We start from the raw sequence: 21,015 nt of genomic DNA on the forward strand, positions 1-21,015 counted from the left end.
AAGACGAAATGTGTGCTTGAAAGTTATAGCACGACTGAATGTAGAAGCTCCAGCCTGACTGTACGTGTACTAGGAGCATCCTGCAGGGTAGGAAAGGGACTCTCTTCATCATTATGTAATTATACTCTCTGCAGCCATACGGCATCCACTGTCCCCTGTAAAAGAGAACAGCTGATGACATATCAGTGACAGAGCCCTGGGCTACAGCCTCTCACGGGGTTTGTGTTATCACAGCTGAAGCAGACCCTCAGAGGTCACAGGGCGTCTGTACGCAAAGAGCAGTGTGAGGCCTACTCTACTTCCCAGCACGCTGAGGTTGACAGTCCTGAGGTTGTGATATAGGAATACCACTTGGATTGGGGGATTCTGAAGATTTTTTTTCTGGGAAAAGGTCTAAGTCACCTATACTCAGCTGAGTAGGTAAAGACTAAGGGCTAAGATCATACATACACACGCTCAGCATCTTCTGTAAGGCAGAGTCAGGGCTGGAACTAGTTAAAATCAGGACACTCGTGTCATATACCTGGGTGACACCCAACATAGCGCATCAGACACAGGGCTGCCAGAAGATGCCTTTTCAAAGCCTACTGGCTGTGCCTCTGAGGTGAACCCGCGTTCCTGCTGGCCCCTCACAGCCTGGCTGGGTGTGCTCGGCCAACTTCTCCCACTTCCCTCTTAAGGTACCCTCCCTGAGACAGAACGCGTGTTTGTTCTTATCAGTGGTTCCAAAAATTGCAAGACACTGACACAGAAGCTGCATGGAAAGAGTGTAAATGATTGTTTCCCTTTCAATGCTGAAATTTTTCAATCTACACTTTTACATGCATGATGTTAAGTAACATGGGTACCTAAATGAATTAATGAATCAAAACACCAAGTCGATCTATGGTCATTACCTCTATGCCCCTTAGAGTTTATATGCACAAGTGGGATCCAAGTTGGGAGGACGAGCTCATGGAAAAACATGAGTCCCATCATTTGTCAATATGTGATTGACCTTTGAATCTCCACTCATTCCGGTGGTCAGTCATTCAGTAAATCTCAGGCAGGACGGTGGGTTTAGGAAAGGCTGCTCTGAGGGCTGGTACCCGTGAGGTCTGTGTCACCAGCCACTCTCCTTCACGAGGGTCAGGGTCGTTCACACCTGAGTCACAGGGCAGCTCAGTTCCAGACAATACGCTTCCCAGTGGAAGGCTCTTCAGGAGGAAAGGAAGTGGGAGAGGGAGGGAGCTTTCTCACACACATCTTCATTTTCTGGGGAGACAGATCCTCCCAGGAGCCCTAAGCAGACTCACCTTATCTCCTGTTACCCAGGCAAGAACTGATCATACCCCCTAGACACTGGAGGCAAGAGAATGGACTGCCAGGACTGGTTTAGGTCAATCCTACTTTACCCCCAGGGCCAGGCACATGCCCCCGAGCAAAACGAGTGCTCTGCTGGCAAGAAATAGGGGGATGGCTACAGTGAGATGATTAACTGTGGCTTCTTACTTGCCCAGAACTGGCATATATATGTAAATACATGTGTGCATGTATATTTTATCACATATATGCTCACGTACATGTCTATCTGTAAATATTCACACACATTTGCCTAAATATCTTACTTTTAATTTGTTGGATAAGCGAAGTACCCCATACATAATACTTGGCACATAATTAACACATAGTAAGTGCTTTATCAATGTGAATCACCATTATTATTTTATCATTATTCCTAATAACCTTTGAGAAAATATACTGCTTTTAAAAAATGAACGAGGATCATTTTCTAGCTGATGCTAAATTTTACTTAGCAGTTCCTAAAAAAAATTATGCCAGCACTTTCACTTTGGGCAACTGAATACCCTTGGAAGATAATAGGTGGAGCGCACCCTTAGAGAGAGACAGGAATGGCTGTGGTCAGCAATAAATTCCATTTAAACAGAGTGAAATAATTTCGTGAATAGCTAGGTGACTAAGTGTTTACTTTCTGATGACTATCTAGCCACAAATATTTTCTAATCATGTTAATATGCAGGCAGAAGTAAGGGGGTTAGATATTAAACATTTTTGGGTCTGTTTGCACAAAGTATCATGTTAGCAAATGAATTTCACATTATTGACAGGTATTTGGAGGAAAAAAGAACTTCGCTATTATTTGCCTAACTTATGCTACAGAGAGGAGGGAGCACAGTGGAAAAGGTGGTCAATACACATATTCAAGGGTGAACAGAGCATTGTGGAGGATTTGACCCGTGGAGGAGGAAGGAGTCTGCTAGGTTATGAGTCTGCTAGGTTATCGGGGAAATGGACCTTGACCCTAGATATAGAGGAAGTGCCCTATCAGTCTGGCTTCAGACTGCCCTGCAGCGACTGCCTCCTACGTCCTTAGGCCGAGTTAGGATGTAAAAATTAGCTCATTTAGTACTTTGTTTTTTCATTACCTGTCCTAAAATGTGTTGCTATGTATGAAATATTATGATTATTCATTACAAGTTACTTGATCTCTCAGATGTCAACTTCTTTTTCTGAAATACATGGTTGAACCAGTCTATGGCTATGATCTCCCCCAGATTCGAGTTCCACACCAGACACTGGGAGCTGTCCCTTCACCACCTTTGGATACCGAGGTCTGTGCCTTCCCCACTTTCAATGGGATCCATTTCTTCACCAAGGGCACTTCACCTTGAGCCTGGCCTCAGATTCTGGGTCACAGTGAATGGACAGATAGTCCTGTCCGGCTCCTAGGCATACAGAAGGACTAAGATTCCACCCAGTAGTCTTATCTCTCCAGGCAACTCTGGGAAGTTTAGGGAAACAGTGTTCCAAGCCAACTGTAAAGGAGACATTTCTCAGGGACCATAATTATTTTATTTGGGATAAAACTAGCTTTATAATAAGAAATGCTTCTGTTTTTCAATGAAAAGTTAAATAGTTTCTCCCTCCTCTCTCTCTACACACACACACACACACACACACACACACACGTTAAAAAACACACACTTAATAGATATCATGATAAGAGTATGCTGGTATTGGGTGAGGTTTTAGAAAATTAACATTGATAGCTGATACTTCAAGTTAAAAAAAAATTTGATTTGAAATGCAGAGAGTTAAAATTTAGATTGCTTATGAAAATTAGTGAGATGTGGGCCCCCCCAGTGGCGCAGCGGGTTGAGCATAGCACTGTGAAGCTGTCCGCAGCCTCTGCTGCACGGCTTCGATCCCGGCCGGCCAGGGAGATTCCCACATGGTGCAGCGGACCTCTCCTGACTCACCCGCTGCTCCCCTCAGCTGTGTATTTCGGTCCGTCTGCCTGATCTGCTCCCAGCTCTTTCTCTGGTGAATTCTCTCATGCTCCTGTGTCTCTGGCCTGTACCCCAGATCTTGTATAAAAATAAATAAATCTTTTAAAAAAAGAAAATAAGTGAGATATTTATTTTAATTATATTATTTACTTTGATTTGCTGTTTGAGGAATTTTAAAGTCTCCCCTACTTGAATGTTCTACACTTGGAAAGTTGCCGGACTATTTGTACAATCTGTGAATGCTGAGACATACAAATAATCATATATATCAGCTAGGTTTATACAACTCCATTTTCATTTAAATATTACCAGATTGAGAAATTACCAAAAATAAAATAAATGAATCTCTGCTTCTACAGCACCATATTATAAACATGGAAATACTCTGACATCACTCCAGCAGGTAGAGCTCCAGACCATAAGGTTACCACAGGGGTCCCAAGTGTCCCCAACTGCTCAGTTTGTAAGTCAGTCATGACCTTCCTGCCCCACTCCCCCAATATCTATATCCCAACATGGCCAGTGAAAAGGAAACTGCAACCATTCAAGGCACTCCATGTCTATTTATTTGGGTGCCGGCAGGTGGCTCAAATGAAGAGACTTTACTGTAGAAACAGGCTGGAAGGTATGTGGATAATGAGACACACAAAGTGGGACACAGTTAAATGTCTGTGGGTGTGGGGACAAGGAGGAAACTGTGACCCAGACAGAAGCCGTGGGCTTCTGAGAACCAGGCACACTTCCCCTGCAGCTGGGCAGGGAGTAATGCACTGACCTCTCTCTCCTGCCTTCCCATTTTCTGTGCATGCTTCTGCAAGCACCAATTTCTAGGGGCACTAGCAGGACAGAAGTATGGACAATTGAAGGAAGACCCCCAAACTCTAAACTGCAGACTCTCTACAAAGACAATTTGTAGTGTATGTTTATAATGAGGCTCCATTCTTTATACAGAGGACTTACTCTGAGGATCCAAGATTATTTGCATATCTAAAGCCTGCTTTTGGTTGCAAACAACTTCCTGTTGTGTTTTGCCTGAGCTCTAGCAGTAAGAAACTTGTGCCTTCCTGTTGCCTCCTCCACTAATCAGTTATTATATCACTAGTAGAAAGTTGTAAATAAGGAGACACAACTGATACAAAAAAAGACATTTTGGATTAGCTGTAAATTGTTTCTCGAATTTAATAAGGATAATCCATAAATTGACTTTGGTGATTACAGTAATAGGATTAATAGATTATTCAGGGGTATGTACATTTCTTGTTGGCTACGAAGTACCAGGACCTCTACGACTGTGGATATCGACCTGAGTCAAACCTCACATGAAAGCATGCCTTCTTGAAAACTCGGGTAGCTGGAAATTCCAAGATACAGCTTAGAAACTCAGCAAGAATGAGCACTCACCATTAATGCCACCTACACCCTGGTGAGCTAGGACACAGGGAGGGAAGGACAACAGCTCAGATGTCACAGCTCAGGGGGCAGGGGACAGGGGCAGAGCTGGGCGGGCTCCACTTCACAAAGGGTTAAAGGTTACACACAGTACACGCAACCCACTCAGGAAGCACAAAAGCCATTGCCAGGGCCCATGCTCATTCCAGCACCATGATGTACAAAGATGGGAGGCCACTTCATTCAGCATGACTAGATATTACAGAAATCATTGCACGTCCAGAAAGCAGAATGCCTTTCCTAGCAAAACCCTGCAACACTAGCATCAGGGAGAAATACCCCAGGGCCGGTTTTCCAAGGTTAACTTAATGAACTAGTGATGTCGTAGCAGAAAAGCTCAATCTCCCTGCCTTCACTTATTTTTCTCAGGTGCAAAAGTCATTGAAAGGTGCTGGAATGCAGGAAACTATCCGAAGCCATTCTAGCTGCAAGTCAAGTGAAGATTAGGTCATGAGGATCCATATATATATTCATTTGTATGTTTGCAATTATTTTCAAGTAACCTACATAAACCTTACTTCAAAGTTATTTCAAAATTCTCCACAGGTATAAGTTTGGGTAGTTTGAATCAGCTTGTGGATTGAAACTAAGTGATAGGTACATTGTACAATAATTAGGTTCCTCCTGGCTTTACAAGCCCTGTCGGCTAATAACAGCCTTAACAAGTCTGCAGAGGGGTTCCAGTTTCTAATAGTTATCCTAGTAGGCGTGAGTGGTAGCTCATCGTGCTGAATGGGTTTCATTAACTGGCCTTTCTTTAGTCCCATCCTACAAGTCTTCAAAAGAGCAAATTAACAACACTCGCCTAGAACATTAGTTTTTAACAGTATAGGTCACAAGGTCCTCTGGAGAATTTGATGAGAGTCATGGACTGTCTTAGCAATACAATGTACATACACAATGAATAATACAAACTGTTCTGGAAGTGCTGGGCCACATATACCTCCTTGCAAACCCCAGTTTAAGGACACTTGCCCTAGACGAAGCTATCCTTGACTTTCTTAACACTTAGTGATTTAGTTCAAGAGTCAGTTTTTGTAAAGAGTGCACACATCCTTGATTCTGGGGGCTGGTCTCTGTTGAAACTAGACTCTGCATTTGTAGTACCAAAAGAAAAAAAAAAGCCACAGAAAATGCGGGCATAGCTATGTTCTAATACAACTGCATTTGCAAAAATCATGCTGAAGGCTGGTCATGGCCCTTGGGCTGTAGCTGGGCAAACCATTAAGTAATTCCTCCAAGAGAATGGAGTGGACTGAAGTAGTCATCTCCCACCACATTTCATAATAATCTCTTGATTTGTATCTGATGGTGACCAGTAGTCTTTTTTCATTGTTTTAGAACAACATGGGTATATCCACAGTGTTTCCTACAGAGACACAAGTTTATAGTACATTTAAACTTTTGATAGGGAGAGAAAAAGATTGAGGAGTTAATACCCTTTTTTCTGTATCTACATCCCACATGTATTCTTTTTTTTTTTTTTAAGATTTATTTATTATTTTTTTAAAATTTTATTTATACAAGCACTGGGTACAGTCAGAAGCGCGGGAAGGTGAGAGAATTCACCAGAGTCAGAGCAGGGAGCAGAGCAGGCAGAAGGACCGAAGTACACTGCTGAGGGGAGCAGCGGGCGGCAGGAGAGGTCTGCGCGCCACGTGGGACCCTCCTCCGGTGGCCGCGGAGCAGCCAGGGATGGAACCGGCACCGCAGAGGCTGCGGGCAGCTTCACTACCCAGGGCTCAACTGCTGCGCCACCGGGGAGGCCCCCCACATGTATTCTTAATGTCAGCAAACCTTTTTAAGGAGCCTGTTCAAGGTTCCAATCTATTGCCTACTTTCTAAAACTCCATTTCTAAAGTTTGTTCTTGGAAAGCACAGAATGATATTCACAGTAAAAGCCTAAGACTATATAGCACTGCATGTGTAAATTCTATAGTAAATATCTGCATCGTTTAAAACCTTTGAAAGAGAACACTTGCAAACACCTTGCCAATAACTGCCAGCAAGTGTTGTGAAGAAAAACACTGTCAGACTAGCCTGATCTATTAGGATCAAAGTTCCAACAGATCAAGAAAAAGCGATAGGTCTGATTTATCTTGGCTCTAGGGCAGGTGATTCAGCTGTACGAGGCAATACATTTTAGCAAATATGGCCCAGATAGTATAACTATTAGGTGACAACACAAACTGCTGGAGGGTCAAAAAATAACACAAGATTTTTTCAGGCAGCTAGGAGTCATGATTTTTTCCCCTAAGTTTTTGTCACAAGCCCAGCTAAAAATATAAATATAATAAGTATCTTTAAATCTAACTCTTTTTCTCCTCTCTCCAAATACATAACATGGTTTTGCAGCCCAGAGTGACCCAAGCACTGAAGAAGGACAATTCCTATCTTATAAGAACAGCTCTAGAGAATACAAAAACATTTTTTAGGTCAGTGATATGTGACTTTGGTTTCGATACCAAATTGGATCAGGATCATATCAGAAAGTGACAACCACATGACAGTAACACAGAGGAGATAATTAAAGAACTAGTAAGTGGGCAAAACTTATCTTGAGTAACAGAAGCTTTTCCCAGGAATATGAGGACAGTTTAGCATTAGAGATTATGCTGATGGAGTTGACTTCATGAAGCTACTAAACGGAGAGGGGAAAAGAGCTGATCATCCCAGGGGGAAGCATTCGCTAAAAGCTGACACCTATACTGGTTGGATGGGCTTAAGGGAACTAACCTGTTGAGGGCCAGAGAGCAGAGACTGTTAGGATGTAACTTTTCCCCGGAGTGGTCAGGAAATTCAGTGCAGCTCCAACAAAGGCTGTTTGTGGATCTTCAGCTCTAGATGAAGCACAAAGGGTGGGAACAGCAAGACTATTTAAAGGAAGACAAGGCAGTGTCTCTCTCTGGCAGACATCAACGCTTAGAAAACTTCAGGTAATTAAGGCAGTAATTGGCGTTAATTATTCTGCTCAGATCATTTACTTCTATAATGTATCCAAGATTTACAGCCAGAGGAGGTGGAAATTGTGTCAGGTTTGGAAGGGAGTCTTAGAAATACTGAAAAACTTAGGAAATGACAATCAATCTGTAAAATTAGGGCTGTTAGTGTGATGATAATACTAATAACACTCTACGAATAATAATAAAGACAACCCTGATTAAAAGTAGCACTATTGAAATACATTCATATGCACAAGGACAGTTACTTCAAGTTGCTGCTCTTTCTCACTGACATAAGCAGAGGTATTTCAAATGCAGCAGGAAGAATTTGGCTAAAACAGAATTTCCTTGAGGTATGGAAAATACGCTCGTCTTACTGAGAGAAGATAAAATTGCTTGCTCCGAAGGTCTTCAAAATCAGATTGCCTTTAATCTGCCTGGAAGTTTAATTTACTGAAGGTGTTGAAATGTAGAATTTGGCTACATAAGCTATTTCTAGTTGTGCAGTTCTAGAAGGAATGTGAAGATGCTCTCTTCTGGCGAGACTGGGAGCAGATCGAGCTCTATTAATTTACATGCGTGGTTTCCTCTCCCCCACGGCGTCTCTTTACGTCCCCAAATACACACACAGTTGCGTTCCCAAAGCAACGGTCTGCTCTAGTGCAGCAACAGTGGTGACTTGAAGCAGGCAGCTCACAGTCTGCATGGAGCACAGTGTGGCCGCTCTGTTCTGCTGGAGCAGAAGACCCAAAGAATCAGGGAAGAGCAGACATGGTGGGGTGAGGATGCGCTGGGCAGTGTCTGCTGGCTCTCAGTTTCATTCCAGACTCTTCTCCCATGAATTATATTATTCAAGTGTCCTTGCCCACCGGCTCTGGCTAACGGTAAACACTAGTCAGAGATTAGAGTATGGAGCAGTGTAAAGCAGGGCAGTTCTCCCTCTCCATCCTGGGGCTACGTCCTCCTCCATGGCCTCCTCCACTGGACTTCTCCATCACAGCCAAGGCTCTCCCAGCCAGCCATGGCTGTAGCTCCTCCCTGGTTCTCCATGGTGGTGGATGGGAGAGGCTTCCCACTGAGACTAATCTGTGCTGCTCTGCTACCCCTGGTAGCTTCTAGACTAGTCCATGCCTGTGCTACCAATTTCTTATACTAAATTTTCTGTGTCCAAAAAAAAAAAAAAAATAATGAGGAACAATCATCATTTATTTGGCGAAGTACTTACGTATTTTCAGTCTCTTTAAGTTCTAAGTAAGCTGTGCAATGATTTATGAAGGCTCCAAATTGAATAAACACATTAAAAATTTGCAGTGAAGTAGATTTGATTATGTGTAACATTCACCTCCAATACTATTATGTACATAAATCATGGTTTTAACTGTCTATGGTAAATTTTTATATCTATGTTGGTTTTCCTAGCCCACCCAAGAAGTTCTAACTGACTACTGAAGGAATAGACCTTAAGGGATAACGTTGTTTTCAATAACGTGCTGCATTCCAAAATTGTACCAAGCTGTCTCCACCATTCTCAAGGCGCTGAGCTAGCTATCTCCGCAAAGCAGAGAACCTCAGGGCAGAAAGCCCGTGGCTCTCCAGGGCTGCCCCACTGCCCCTTCCAAGAGGGGAGGGAGAATCTGGATTTGTTTCTTTAATGGCCATTCAGTATTACTCATTCGATGGATGCAGTTTTTTTGCATTTTATCTATTTTGTACTGCGGTAAGAATGCATGTACTGTCTTTTGTACTGCGGTAAGAATGCATGACACTATCATATTAGTTTTGGGCATGCATCAATGAGAATCAGCATGGATAAACCACATCAAGTTCCCCACCAAAGGTCTGATTCCTCCCTTCACCATACTTAATGTACATATATTCATCAAGTGGCCAGTGTGAGGCGGGGGCAGGTTTGCACCGTAAATACCAAACTAACCAGTCTGTGTTCAGCACCTTCTCTCCTCGCCTTAGCTCAAGCATATCCCTTTTGCCTTTCCCTCCAGGGACAGGGAAAATAATTTACTGGTGTGTTCTTCACAGCAACAATTCAGAAGACACAGGCAGTGACTGCCACTTCAGTTTTATTTAGCTTTGGATCTGGTAAGTGTGTTTGAAGAATAGTAAACAAAGTAAGCACACCACACATCAAAACAATACCAAAGTCTCATGCGCCTGATGGCCGGATGAATGCCTATCTGAGGGAAGGGAAAGAGCCCTCGGTTTTTTGTTGCACGTGGGGCAATGAGAAGGTGCTAACATGTATTATTCGTGCTATAAGCATTTACTGCATTCCTACCATGTGCCTGACACTGGATTAAATGCTGAAACGATAATCATGGATACAACAGGCTGCTTGCAGCTGTCATCTGAGAGGGAACACCTAGTAAACACATACACACACACACACACACACACACATTGTGGGGCTCAAGAGAGGAACTGGAAGAGGTCACTTCACACGAACTGGGCACAAAGCCTTCTCTGAGAACAGGTGACAGCAGCTGACGGCATCTAACTCACCTTATTCTAATTCTCAGGAAACTGGAGCAGCCATCCAGTAAACAGACTGCTGGTGAATTTTCCTTTCTTGTTAGATTATACAATTATTCAGTTCAGATAAACTAGGTTTAAAAGTCAACACACAGACACAATGAGGAAAATGGGGCTACTGTAGAAGGCTATAAAACAGGAGTCCGGGGGAATGAGTACCTGCTGGTCCCTGAGGGCAGGACACAGTTGTTACAAGGCTCACGCTTCCTGCAGACCAGCGATGGTTGGTGTCCTCCAGGGTCATGAGTCCTTCTGAGAACCTGAAGCCAGGGCCCCTCTGTCTGGGACAACACACACCCACCTGGAATGGCAGGGCAGCTCACTGTCTGTCTTGGGTCACGAACCCTTCACATTTGAAACATCACATCACAAAACTCAGCCTACCAGATAGATGTCCAAGCACACCAGGAAGGTGCAATCATTTAGGGAATCCAATTGTAGTACAGGAATTCAATAAAACAGAAGAAAAGTGAAGAAATCCAGGATACTTAGCAGGCTAAGGCATCACCAATCAGTTGGGAAAAGTTGGATTTTTATGCAGTGTTTGTGAAAAATAAAATATAACGTTAAAAGAAATACTATATGTCTATCTCAAACCACCTGCCAGGAGGAATTCTGACCAGAGAGAAGGTTTAAATGTGAAAACTAAAACTGTTAAAGAATTAGGATATCAAAAACATACATAAGTGTTTTTTATCAGTGGGTGAGAGAAATCTTTCTAAGTAGTAACCATGTGAAAATGACATATATGTCCCAATGTGCATTCTAAAGTTAGCAAAACAAAAGTATAGCAAAACAAAACCAAAAACACCTTCTTCTGTGAAGTTCAACTTAAAAAGCTCTAAAGCAATTAACAAAAGTCTCTAATCCAAAAATAAGCCTTTACAGAAAAGATGAAAGAACCAGATGAAAAATTAGCAACAAACAGGAACACCGTACTTGGTCTCAAAGCAAGGGTCAATAAATGCTAGATTAAATGAAGAAATTGATAAAGAGGAAATTCAGAATAAGTTGGTAAACAAATGAAAAGTATGTGACCACATGAATTATTTCAAGAATGAAAATCAAAACAATAGAGCCATTTTTTTTCCCCCATCAAATTGGTTCATTCTAAAACAAAAACCCGCCAATGCCTGTGCTGGCTCAGGGCGCTGGGCAGTAACCACGTAGGTCTCGGGCTGCAAGCCCAGGCCTTCCAAAAGAATGCTGTGGCATTATGAATCAGATACTCCAGTAGGAAGTAGAATTCACAAAGTTGACACTACATTCAGTAGAAGTTTCTCCAACCTTCTGCAATAAAAAACAAATCCTATGTGTGCTTTTCTAGAAATTTCCTCTGGAAGGTAAGAGTAAGTAGCCCACAAACCAATGGCAGGAAATGCTATGGTGCATGCCCCCCCTCCTTGATGGAACCAATAAAAATGCCCCAACAGCATTCAGAACTGCCGGTTCTCACCTGGAAGATGCAAGTGCTGCTGGTTGGTTCTTTTTCCTTCCTTCTGTTCCTCCTCTCTCTTCTCCTTCCTCTTCTAACGACTTTGCTTCCATATGGCCTTTATTATTGTTTGCAATTCTGTACACCCTCCACCCCATCAAGATAACACATCTCCACCCTGTCCCACTCAGGAGGGGCTACGTAACTCACTTCATCAACAGGATGAGGGGAGCTAGCGCAAGGCATCACAGTCTTTAGCAGCGAGCCCATCTCTCCCATTTGCGGGAGAACAGCTATGTTGGAGATAAAGGCTGCTAGGCCAGGAGTGAAGACCACAGGGAGTCACAGCTAACTGGATGGTATGCAGTGTGAGAGAAAAATACTCCTCTCTTGGGTAGAACTTCAAGAAGCAGGGAGATCTTGTTAGCACAGTCCATCTCCACCAGTCCTGGGAGGGTGGATAAGGAGACTGAACTCCAACACAGCTCTGCCAATTACAGGCTGAGTTCAGGCCTGGGTTTGCTCTTTCTGTGAAACCTTAGTTTTAGTTGCCACAAAATGGGATTATTAAGCATGTCCAGCTCTTATGGTCATTAGGAGGACATAAAAAAAGGTGAAATGAGCTGTTATTTACAAAGGACTTGGCATAGCGCCTAGCTCAATGTTAAGGACTCTATTTGTATGTGTTAAATAAATCTGTGGGGTGTGTGTGTGTGTGTGTGTGTGTGTAGAACAAAGTCTAAGAGAGGATACAAAAAAATACAGTGATTTAAATTTTTTTCTTTTTTAGTCACACCTGGTTTTTCTGCAACAAATGCAAATTTCTGAGAGTGACTTAAAAAACTATTCAAAATCTCCTAACGACATCGTATTGTGAGTCTGTTTTTTTCTTTTTACTTGTAACTTTAAAAATGTAGTTTTATTTTGATGTCATGGTATCACTTCCACTGGAACCCCTCTCTAATTTCATTAAGAAAGGCAGTAGGGAAAAGCAGTGTCAGTACATGGAAGTTCTATTAGTGGTGATTTCTCTGAACCCCGGAGTGGGCAGCACCAGTGACTGGAATCTGGAGAATGTAAGATGAGGGGCTAAAATACTGTTATTCCCAGGGCATCCTGCATGGGTAATCTAAAATGTTCTGATTTCTAATATGACAGAAATTTGCCTCCCTGAACAAGATCTGCCTGCTTCTCTGATCTAGAATCAAGTCAGTTAAAGATGAGCTCCAGGTTCTAGTATCACACCCCCGGGGATACAGATCAGTGAAGGGGGGCTTTGCTTTCGATGGACCTGGTGGGGTGAAATAAGGTCACTTCTTGGGACTGTGACCTGCTGCCAGCATCTGACCCCTTTCCTTGGCCCTGGCTGAAGAGGAGCCTTGGCAAGGGCTGACAACGTGATCATTAATGCCCTGGTGGATGACTAGCCATAGCCATCCACGCTAGAAAATTCCATGCCTGAGAACACGGGTAGTTTAGGGGTGGGGTGAGGATAGGGATAGGGAGAGGGGAGGTGTGGTGGGAGGAGGGGATGGGAACTGCTTGAGTTACCTGGAAAGAATGGGGAAGACTCCTCTGGATGGTGAGCATCCTGTAACAGGCACCCAACTGCAGAGAAGTTAGAAAGGCTTCCCTCAGAAGGTCAAGTCTAAGAATAGAAGGATGAATGAGAGTAAGCTAGTGGGAGGGTTAAGAGGAGACTATTCTTGGTAGTGGAACAGCTGGCCCATAGCTCGAAGTAACAGCAACAGAACTGTCAAATAATAACAAACGAAACAAAACATCTACATTGAAAATTACAAAATATGCTAAGAGTAATTAAAGAAGATCTAAATACGGGGAAAGGTATCTTATGTTCATGGATTATAATACTTGGTATTGTTAAGAATGTTTATTTTCCCTAGCATGAGCTAAAGATTCCAGGCAATAACAAAGCAGGATTTTTCTCCCCACAAGTAACTGATAAGCCAAATGTAAAATTTATATAGAAATAGAATTGATCAAAAACTGTCAAAACAACCTGGAAAATAAAATTTTTCATAATTTCAAAATTTACATTCAAAAAAATTAATGGATAAGAGTAGAAGATTCAGAAATAGAATTGTCCATATATATCAACTGATTAAAAAAAAAAAAAAAAGATTTATTTATTTATTTATTTATTTATTTATGCATACAAGAACTAGAGTATAGGCCAGAGGTGCGGGGGGTGAGACTATTCACTAGAGACAGAGTAGGGAACAGAACAGGAGGATCTACTGAAATACACCGCTAAGGGGAGCAATAGACAAGACAGGGGAGGTCTGCTGCACCATGTGGGTCAGCTCCCTGGCCAGGAATCAAACTCAGGATGCAGTGGCTGGAGATAGTTTGATAGCACTGAGAATTTAACCCCTGCACCACCAGTAATGTGAAAGGGGAGAGGAAAGGTTTTCAAACAAATGGTGCTGAAACAAGTGTCCATTCCTCAAAGCGTAGTTGTCCCTAAAAGAGAATACTGATTTGAGATGGATCATAGACTTAGACATAAAAAGTAAGGAACATTAAATCTCCTAGAAGAAATCACCAGAAGAACCTTCAAAACCTCAGGGTTGATAAAGATTTATTAGAGTACACACAAAATAGTAACCATAGAAGATTATTGAGGCTACATGAAAATTAAAATGGTCATTATGAAAACAAGTCAGTCACAGACTAGGAAAAAAATTCTCCACGTATAGGTGCTGCTCGACTTAAAATAGGGCTATGTCATAAACCACTATGGGCCAAAAATACGATCAGCTGAATATGCATGTAGCACACCGACCCTCTGGAACATGTCATGGCTCAGCCCGGCCAGCCTAATGTGCTTAAAACACTCACATTAGCTTTCACTTGGATTGAGTTTCAATAGTAATATCTTCCACCTCTTCTCACCAGAAGCAGGAGACAAAGATGGGTGTATTGTAGACCAGAAGGGAGGCAGCAACACACAGCAAGATATACAAAGACACTGGGAACACACACACTCTAGAGGATTGGTCGCTCCCCACATAATCTGGGGGCTGGCGGGGAGCTGTGGCCACTGGCCTATGTATTGCCTATATAGCCCTGGCAATGACCCCCATTCAATATTCAAAGCATGGCTTCTACAGAACGTACATGATTTCTGCGCCACTGCAAAGTCAAAAAAAAAAAAAAAAAAAAGGTAAGTCAAACTGTCATAAGTTAAAGACCTTATATACATATTGGGTTGTCAGAAAAGTTTTTCTGTTTTTCAAGCAAAAATGCGTCATGACTTTTCCGACAACCCAATATATCTGCCAAAGGACTCAAAACCAGAATAGAAAATTCTTATAAATAAACAACTACAAAATCCTAAATAATGTAATTTTAAAGATAAGCAAGTGACATGAAAATGATGGTTCACAGGAAAGAAACTAAATCCATCAGAGGTACCACTCACAACCACCACTGTAGCTAAAATATGAAGGGCAGCGACAGCAAATGCTGGTGAGGGGGTAAAGATCTAGGACTTTACACCACTGCTGGTGGGAACAGAAAATGGCACTCTTTTGGTAGACTGTTTGGCAAGCGACATTCCTTTACTCGATGATGGAGCAATTCTACTATGACGCGTTTATATAAGAGAAATGAAAACATATGTCCACAAAAAGACTGTACTAGAAGTCATAGGTCTTATTCCTAGTACCCCCAAAGTGGACACAATCCAAATAAATATCAACAGGAGAATGGATAAAACATCTTGATGAATTTGTGTGTTGGAATATTAGTGAGAAGTAAGAAGAAACTATTGATACATATAACATCCTGGCTATTTCTCAAAAGTGCTATGTTGAGCACAAAAAGTCAGACACAAAAGACTACATACCAAATTATTTCATTTATACAAAAGATAAAAACAGGCAGAACAGATGTATGGTAATAGAAATCAGAGGGGGAGAAGGTGAAATGAGTAGAAAGGGAGGCAAAGGCACTTTCTGGGGTATGGAAATACTCTACATCTGATTTCTGCTGATGGTGTTTGCATGGGCGTCAAAACTTCTCAAGCTTAAAAATACATGATTTTAGTGTCTGTAAGTTATACCTCAATAAAAAAAAGACGTCCAGGATCAAACAGCAGCATTCTGTGTCTACAGGTTGAAGGACAAAAATAGGGCTCATGGTTAACTGTTTTCTTAAATTTTATCCGAGAAAACAAGACTTCAAACTCCCATCCCCTTTATAAATTATCTCCATATTTTAACTCACAACAATGAAGGAGTTATTTATAAGTCCTTTCTCCTCATGGCCCCTGTCACACAGTAGTTGTACACATCATCAACAACAAAACAAATCTCTCAAATGGAATGACCGGAGGAGGAAAGTGAGGTGGTGAGCAGCATGCAAGGAAGATATATGCCACCTCTTTAAAAACTGGCTCACAGAATGAGAATATAGGCAGGGAGAACTACTCAAATATGCTTCTACAGTCTATACTCCTCCCGCCTTCAAGTTATGCCAAGTTAAGTTTGACCAAAAAAATAAGTAAAAAATATGACTGATAGCTGAAAAACAAAGCCTGTGACCAAGTTCCATTATGAGATAAAGAACTTAAGAAATTCTTTAATCCCTTTTTTCCTACATGATTTACTTCCACAGAGACACGTATCTCTTGCAACCTTTCATTGTATCCTCAAAAGCATGTAGACCAAGGTCTTGAAAATAAAGGATCTTCAGCAATTATTTGGAGGCTTGAATTAATGTATCTTTAGATTAGTTATAACTTTTGTCCAAATTCATGCTCCCAGATATGGGAAATTGACTGCAATTATTTTATACTGTCTTCATATAAAAAGTATGAACTAGTGATCATCTTACTTGATAATTTATGGGAAATATATTAGAGTCTACAAAATGATATACAAATCCAACTCACCCTGGCTTAAAAATTTAACTGTACTGTAATTACCTGACTCGATTTTTTTTTAAAAAATCATAGAAAAGTAAAATTATTAAAAATATAAAAAACAAACCCCACAGAATCTAATTTTGGTCTCCACTGGAATATTAAAATGATTAGAAAGGCTTCAAGAACTGGACCTTACACTGGCAAGGGAAGCAAAGCTGTAAACTGAGAAGGGAATTGTTATTCCAGTGATGAGGCCTCCAGAGTGAGGAGGAGTCTGTGGCAGCTGAGACATCAGGGGCTTTTCGCCATGAAAAACACCTCCTTTAATCACACACTAAGAGCATTTGCGATGCTGTGCAAGCAACCTTTCTTCCACAATGTTCCTGCCACTTTCCTTCCTGAGCACAGCAGGCTCAAGGCAGATGCTGGTTCCCAATCGTGCCAAGAACCTGGAGCACACACGGCTTTCATCCTGGAGACGGAAGGCACTCAGATGTCTGTCCCCTTCTCGACAGGGATGCCCACAATCAAGTTGTTCTTGGGAGAGCAGCTTTCCGGCTCCATGGAGATCACTTGCACGGTGTAGCCTCGCTCTTCCGCAGCTCTGGCTCGATCCAGATCCACCAGGCACATGCACTGCTTTCCTGAAAGGCGGTGACATGCATCATGAGACAGCCTGCCTTCTGGGGGACACGCGGGGACAGCACCTACGAGTGCTAGGGAGTGAACTGCTGATCACTACAGAGAGGATGAGTACAAGTATCTCACATTTACACATTTGTGTCTGCTGAAAATTTAAAGAATGCTAACCTTTCCAAATGCATTTTAAGTAAATCTCAAAGACTGAAAATGCATTTCCCACCTTGGTTAAAAATCTAGTTTAAGACCTGTCCTCTGCATGCTCGATGAAATCACATTCTCTGTGATACTGTGGGGAGAGAAAAAAGCAACTGTCTTTAAGAATAGCTACACTAAGCTGCTAACAAGAAGGCACCTAAGAGACATGTTCTATTTTGCACCTGAAGAAATGAGAAAGGAAACGTATTTCAGAAAGCGCTCCAATGAGTGCTGATCATCTGAGGAGGATGGGTGATCGAGTGTGACAATATCTTGACTTCCAGAGCTTGGTACCCAGTGAAATAATGATATTCAATTTCCTTCATAGTCGCTGGAAAACAAAAGCAGAAACCTGACTGGCAAGCAAAGCAGTTGTGTTCCTTTGACAAATCCAAACTTCTCTTTCAAAAGTTGCTCAGGGGAAAGAAATGACTGGGACTGGAATATATATTCAAAGCTACTTTCAATTACTTTAAATCCAAGATGTGAACTTTCCAGGTTCTTGGACAAGGTTTCTAACTAGGTAGAACTGCATTCCATTTTCCTCAGTACCTACAATGATGCCTAAACATTACTTTTAAATGATTTGAATGTCAGCAGAAACTGCTAAACTACAACAGCTTCAGAAGTGATGACAGACTACTGAGCTAGAAATGTTCTTCTGCGGATGACAGAAGGAGCCACACAGAAAAGCAAAGGAAGGTAGCATCAGTAGGTGAGAAATGGCAAGGCTGATTTCAGATGTGGAATGTTTACTCTGCATATTTTCCTTAACAGGACCTGAGCCCCAGAAGATGAACTGTGTCAGAGTGATAAAGAGATGCCTCGGATTCCACGGGGGCTCCCTCGGCTGCGCCCCCTCAACAGCCCAGTGGTTGACGTGGCTTTTCCTTAGAGCTCTGTTCTTTCTTGAGGACATGTGTAGGTGCTCCCCTCTGCTTTTCACTCTGCAAGGCAACTGTCAGAGTGGGCTCCCTGCATTCCTTCAGTCCCCCCCCTGCAGCACATTTCCCCTTGGCTTTGAGCCCAGGCTAGTTAATTTCCCCTTTTCCATTACACAGAAGAATCTCAAGTTTTCACATGTTAAAGAAGTATCTTTACAACTGAAACTCAGTTGTTGCTGATCCTACCTTTCGGAGCTTGGGAAGCCTCCTAAAATGTGCACAGAACAAAAGCAGAGCCTTATAAAGTACAGATGAGGACATCTGAGGGTCCAGGACTTTGGTGGAACCTGATTTCCCCTCCTGCTAGGGCCCCTGCCAAGGGCTGTGCCTCCTCCCCTCCAGCCACTCCCTTCTGTTGCCTGAAAGCTTGCTCATGCACACCCAGACCACAACCCCATCTCCCCACTGAGTGTGGGGGAACTACACATAGAGTACACCTCAGAGGTAAGACGCCTCTGTACATTCAAACGTAAGTTTGACTAACTCAAAGTGTTGTGTCGGGGCAGGAGGCTAGAAAGAGAGGGAGAAAGAGGAGCTGCATAAAGGCAAGAGCAAGCTTCTTGTATGTTTATGCTCCAGGGTGTGAGAAAGAGAAGGATTCACTTGTTCCCTTAGCCTTTAGGTCTCAAAGGCCTCTCCAAGCATGCACACCTTATTACGCTGACTTTGATGCCAGAGTTCAGAGTAATGAACTCTCATACCTCATGGTCCCTGAATGCGAATTAGTTACTGCATCTGATGCCCAGTCAGGGAAACAGCAAACTGTTTCTGGCATTAAATGGTGATCTCCAAGGTGGGACCTCTCTACATTTTTAAGATTAGTTTTGACTGGACTTTTAGACCCTAGTTTTAAGACCTAATCTTCCAGTGATGTGATGCCACCCCTGGGGGCAGGGACTGCAAAGCAGGTAAGAACTTCCTGTGTAGAATTAAGGAAATTTGGGTGCACAGCATGGCACTCTCAGCCAGCAGCTGAAGGGCCTGGGCAAGTTGGGGGCCAGTCACTTAGCTGAATAGTGCACAGTGCATGCCCCTGCGGGGTCCAGGAGAGCTGAGTGAGGGTGGGTGGAGAGCACTCAGCTTAGTGCTAAAATGTGCAACTCTGAGTTGCCATTATCCTTCCAAACGTGAGTCCTTACAAAGCAAAATCTTGGATTAATTCATCACTTAATAAACTCTAAATGCTATTTTAGGTCTACCAATTTAGGTAATGTTTCATGTTACAAATGTCAAATAAATAGGTCTATGATTAATAATACATAAGTACAGTTTTTTCCCTAAGAAAGAAAGATTGCGGTCCCTGTTTATACATTTCTTAATGTATCAATTTTGGCAGGCAGAGTTGATTTTTCCATTTTTATCATTTTCTCCTGTGGCTTTTGATTTAACCTGCAGTTTGTTCTTCAGAATAAAAAAGAGATTTAACATAATAACTCTACTCAATGTACAAACATTGAAAATGTATTTAAAAGTATTAATGTTAACAAAAAATGGGATAAAATGTTGTTATAGTTACAAAGTCCTTTTCAGTATGGCTTAAGTTTCTGGGAAAAACAAACTTCAGTTTCTTGTTGATAAATGGACCAGTTTTCCCACACGAGTGGCCCCATTCACTCTGAGGCAGCTTGGACAGACCCTACTCAGAGCGGCTGGTGACACACGTACCTATGAGCCTTCGTTGGGGTGGAAGCTGGACAGCTGTCTGATCTGCAAATCTGCACAGAATCATGTGTTCCTAAAAGAAAAGCAACAGAACATATTTTCACCTGCTACTTCAAAATTGTAAAAACAAAAAAGACCTAATTTTTTTGGAGCTTGACACTGTTTGACTGGAAAAAGCTACACAAGAGCATTTTTCAAAGGAGCACGATTGCAGAAAATGGGATTTGACATCCCCCATCAAGTGCACTACTCTGCAGGTGCAGCTTTTAGGACAGACACGTAAGACCCTCAGCCACTCAGCCAATCGCTTTTATTCAAAATATGGCTCCATTTTGTTATTTTAATCATTCAAACTAAACAACCTAAAATTATTTCTATTTTCTTTCAGTACAATTTGAATCTCAGCAACGTGGCACGAAGACTTTCAAAGAGGATTTTCTTTACAGCAGCAGAGGCCCGGGAAGCATGATTTGAAGAAAGGGCCAGACAAAGCACGCCTGGGTCCTCACGCTGTTTGTGAATGAAGGCTCACTTTCTGCTGGGGTACGTGGAGACCACCACAGCTGCCGTTTCTCCTGTACTGTTAATTCTTGCCAAATATTGGAATTATTTGTGTGTTCTCCCCAGCAGACGTTAACTTTTGAAAGGAGAGGCACACAGGAGGTGTCCCATAAAGGTGAGGCAGATAAGCTGTACTGTGGAGAAAACACCTAAGTGTACCTCAAGATATTTGGTCATGTAGCACCCTTAGTTCCACCTGTCAGCCCTCCTCCTGGTGATGTCAACCTTGAGTACACAAGAGATTAAGACTTCTCTGTGGAATAATCACCCAAGACCATCAAGGGACTGGTTGCCAGTTTTTGGGGGTGTGGGAGAGATGTTCAGCTCTCTGAGGAACCTGGGTGCCCTCCCTTTGACTCCTGGAAATTTACATTCTTTTTCACTCAGGTAAGCTGTGCCTTAACTCCTTCCCATTCCTAGGTTTTTCTAGACAATATCGTCAGAGTTTGCTTCACCT

The 21,015-nt window shown here is 42.3% G+C and overlaps 1 protein-coding gene across 9 annotated transcripts in view; it reads right to left on the minus strand.

The window, feature by feature from the left end:
* The window catches only part of GSTCD (glutathione S-transferase C-terminal domain containing), a 104,278-nt gene continuing 83,263 nt past the window's right edge, over positions 1-21,015 (minus strand). For 6 of the 9 annotated variants that reach the window (XM_054694581.1, XM_054694585.1, XM_054694583.1 and 3 more), the window contains 2 exons: positions 20,001-20,070; positions 13,839-17,198 (listed from right to left, as the gene is read on the minus strand). In XM_054694581.1, the coding sequence (XP_054550556.1) occupies positions 17,044-17,198; positions 20,001-20,070 (225 nt within the window). In that variant the 3' untranslated portion in view covers positions 13,839-17,043. Of the gene's footprint in view, positions 156-7,475; positions 7,580-10,387; positions 13,312-13,838; positions 17,199-20,000; positions 20,071-21,015 lie in introns of those variants that run through there. The other 3 variants (XR_008551568.1, XR_008551567.1, XR_005124790.2) reach the window with 3 other exon arrangements.

The sequence above is a fragment of the Talpa occidentalis genome, unplaced genomic scaffold, assembly GCF_014898055.3.
Source record: "Talpa occidentalis isolate TD23 unplaced genomic scaffold, MPIMG_talOcc4v2.1 talOcc4.13, whole genome shotgun sequence".
Lineage (NCBI taxonomy): Eukaryota > Metazoa > Chordata > Mammalia > Eulipotyphla > Talpidae > Talpa > Talpa occidentalis.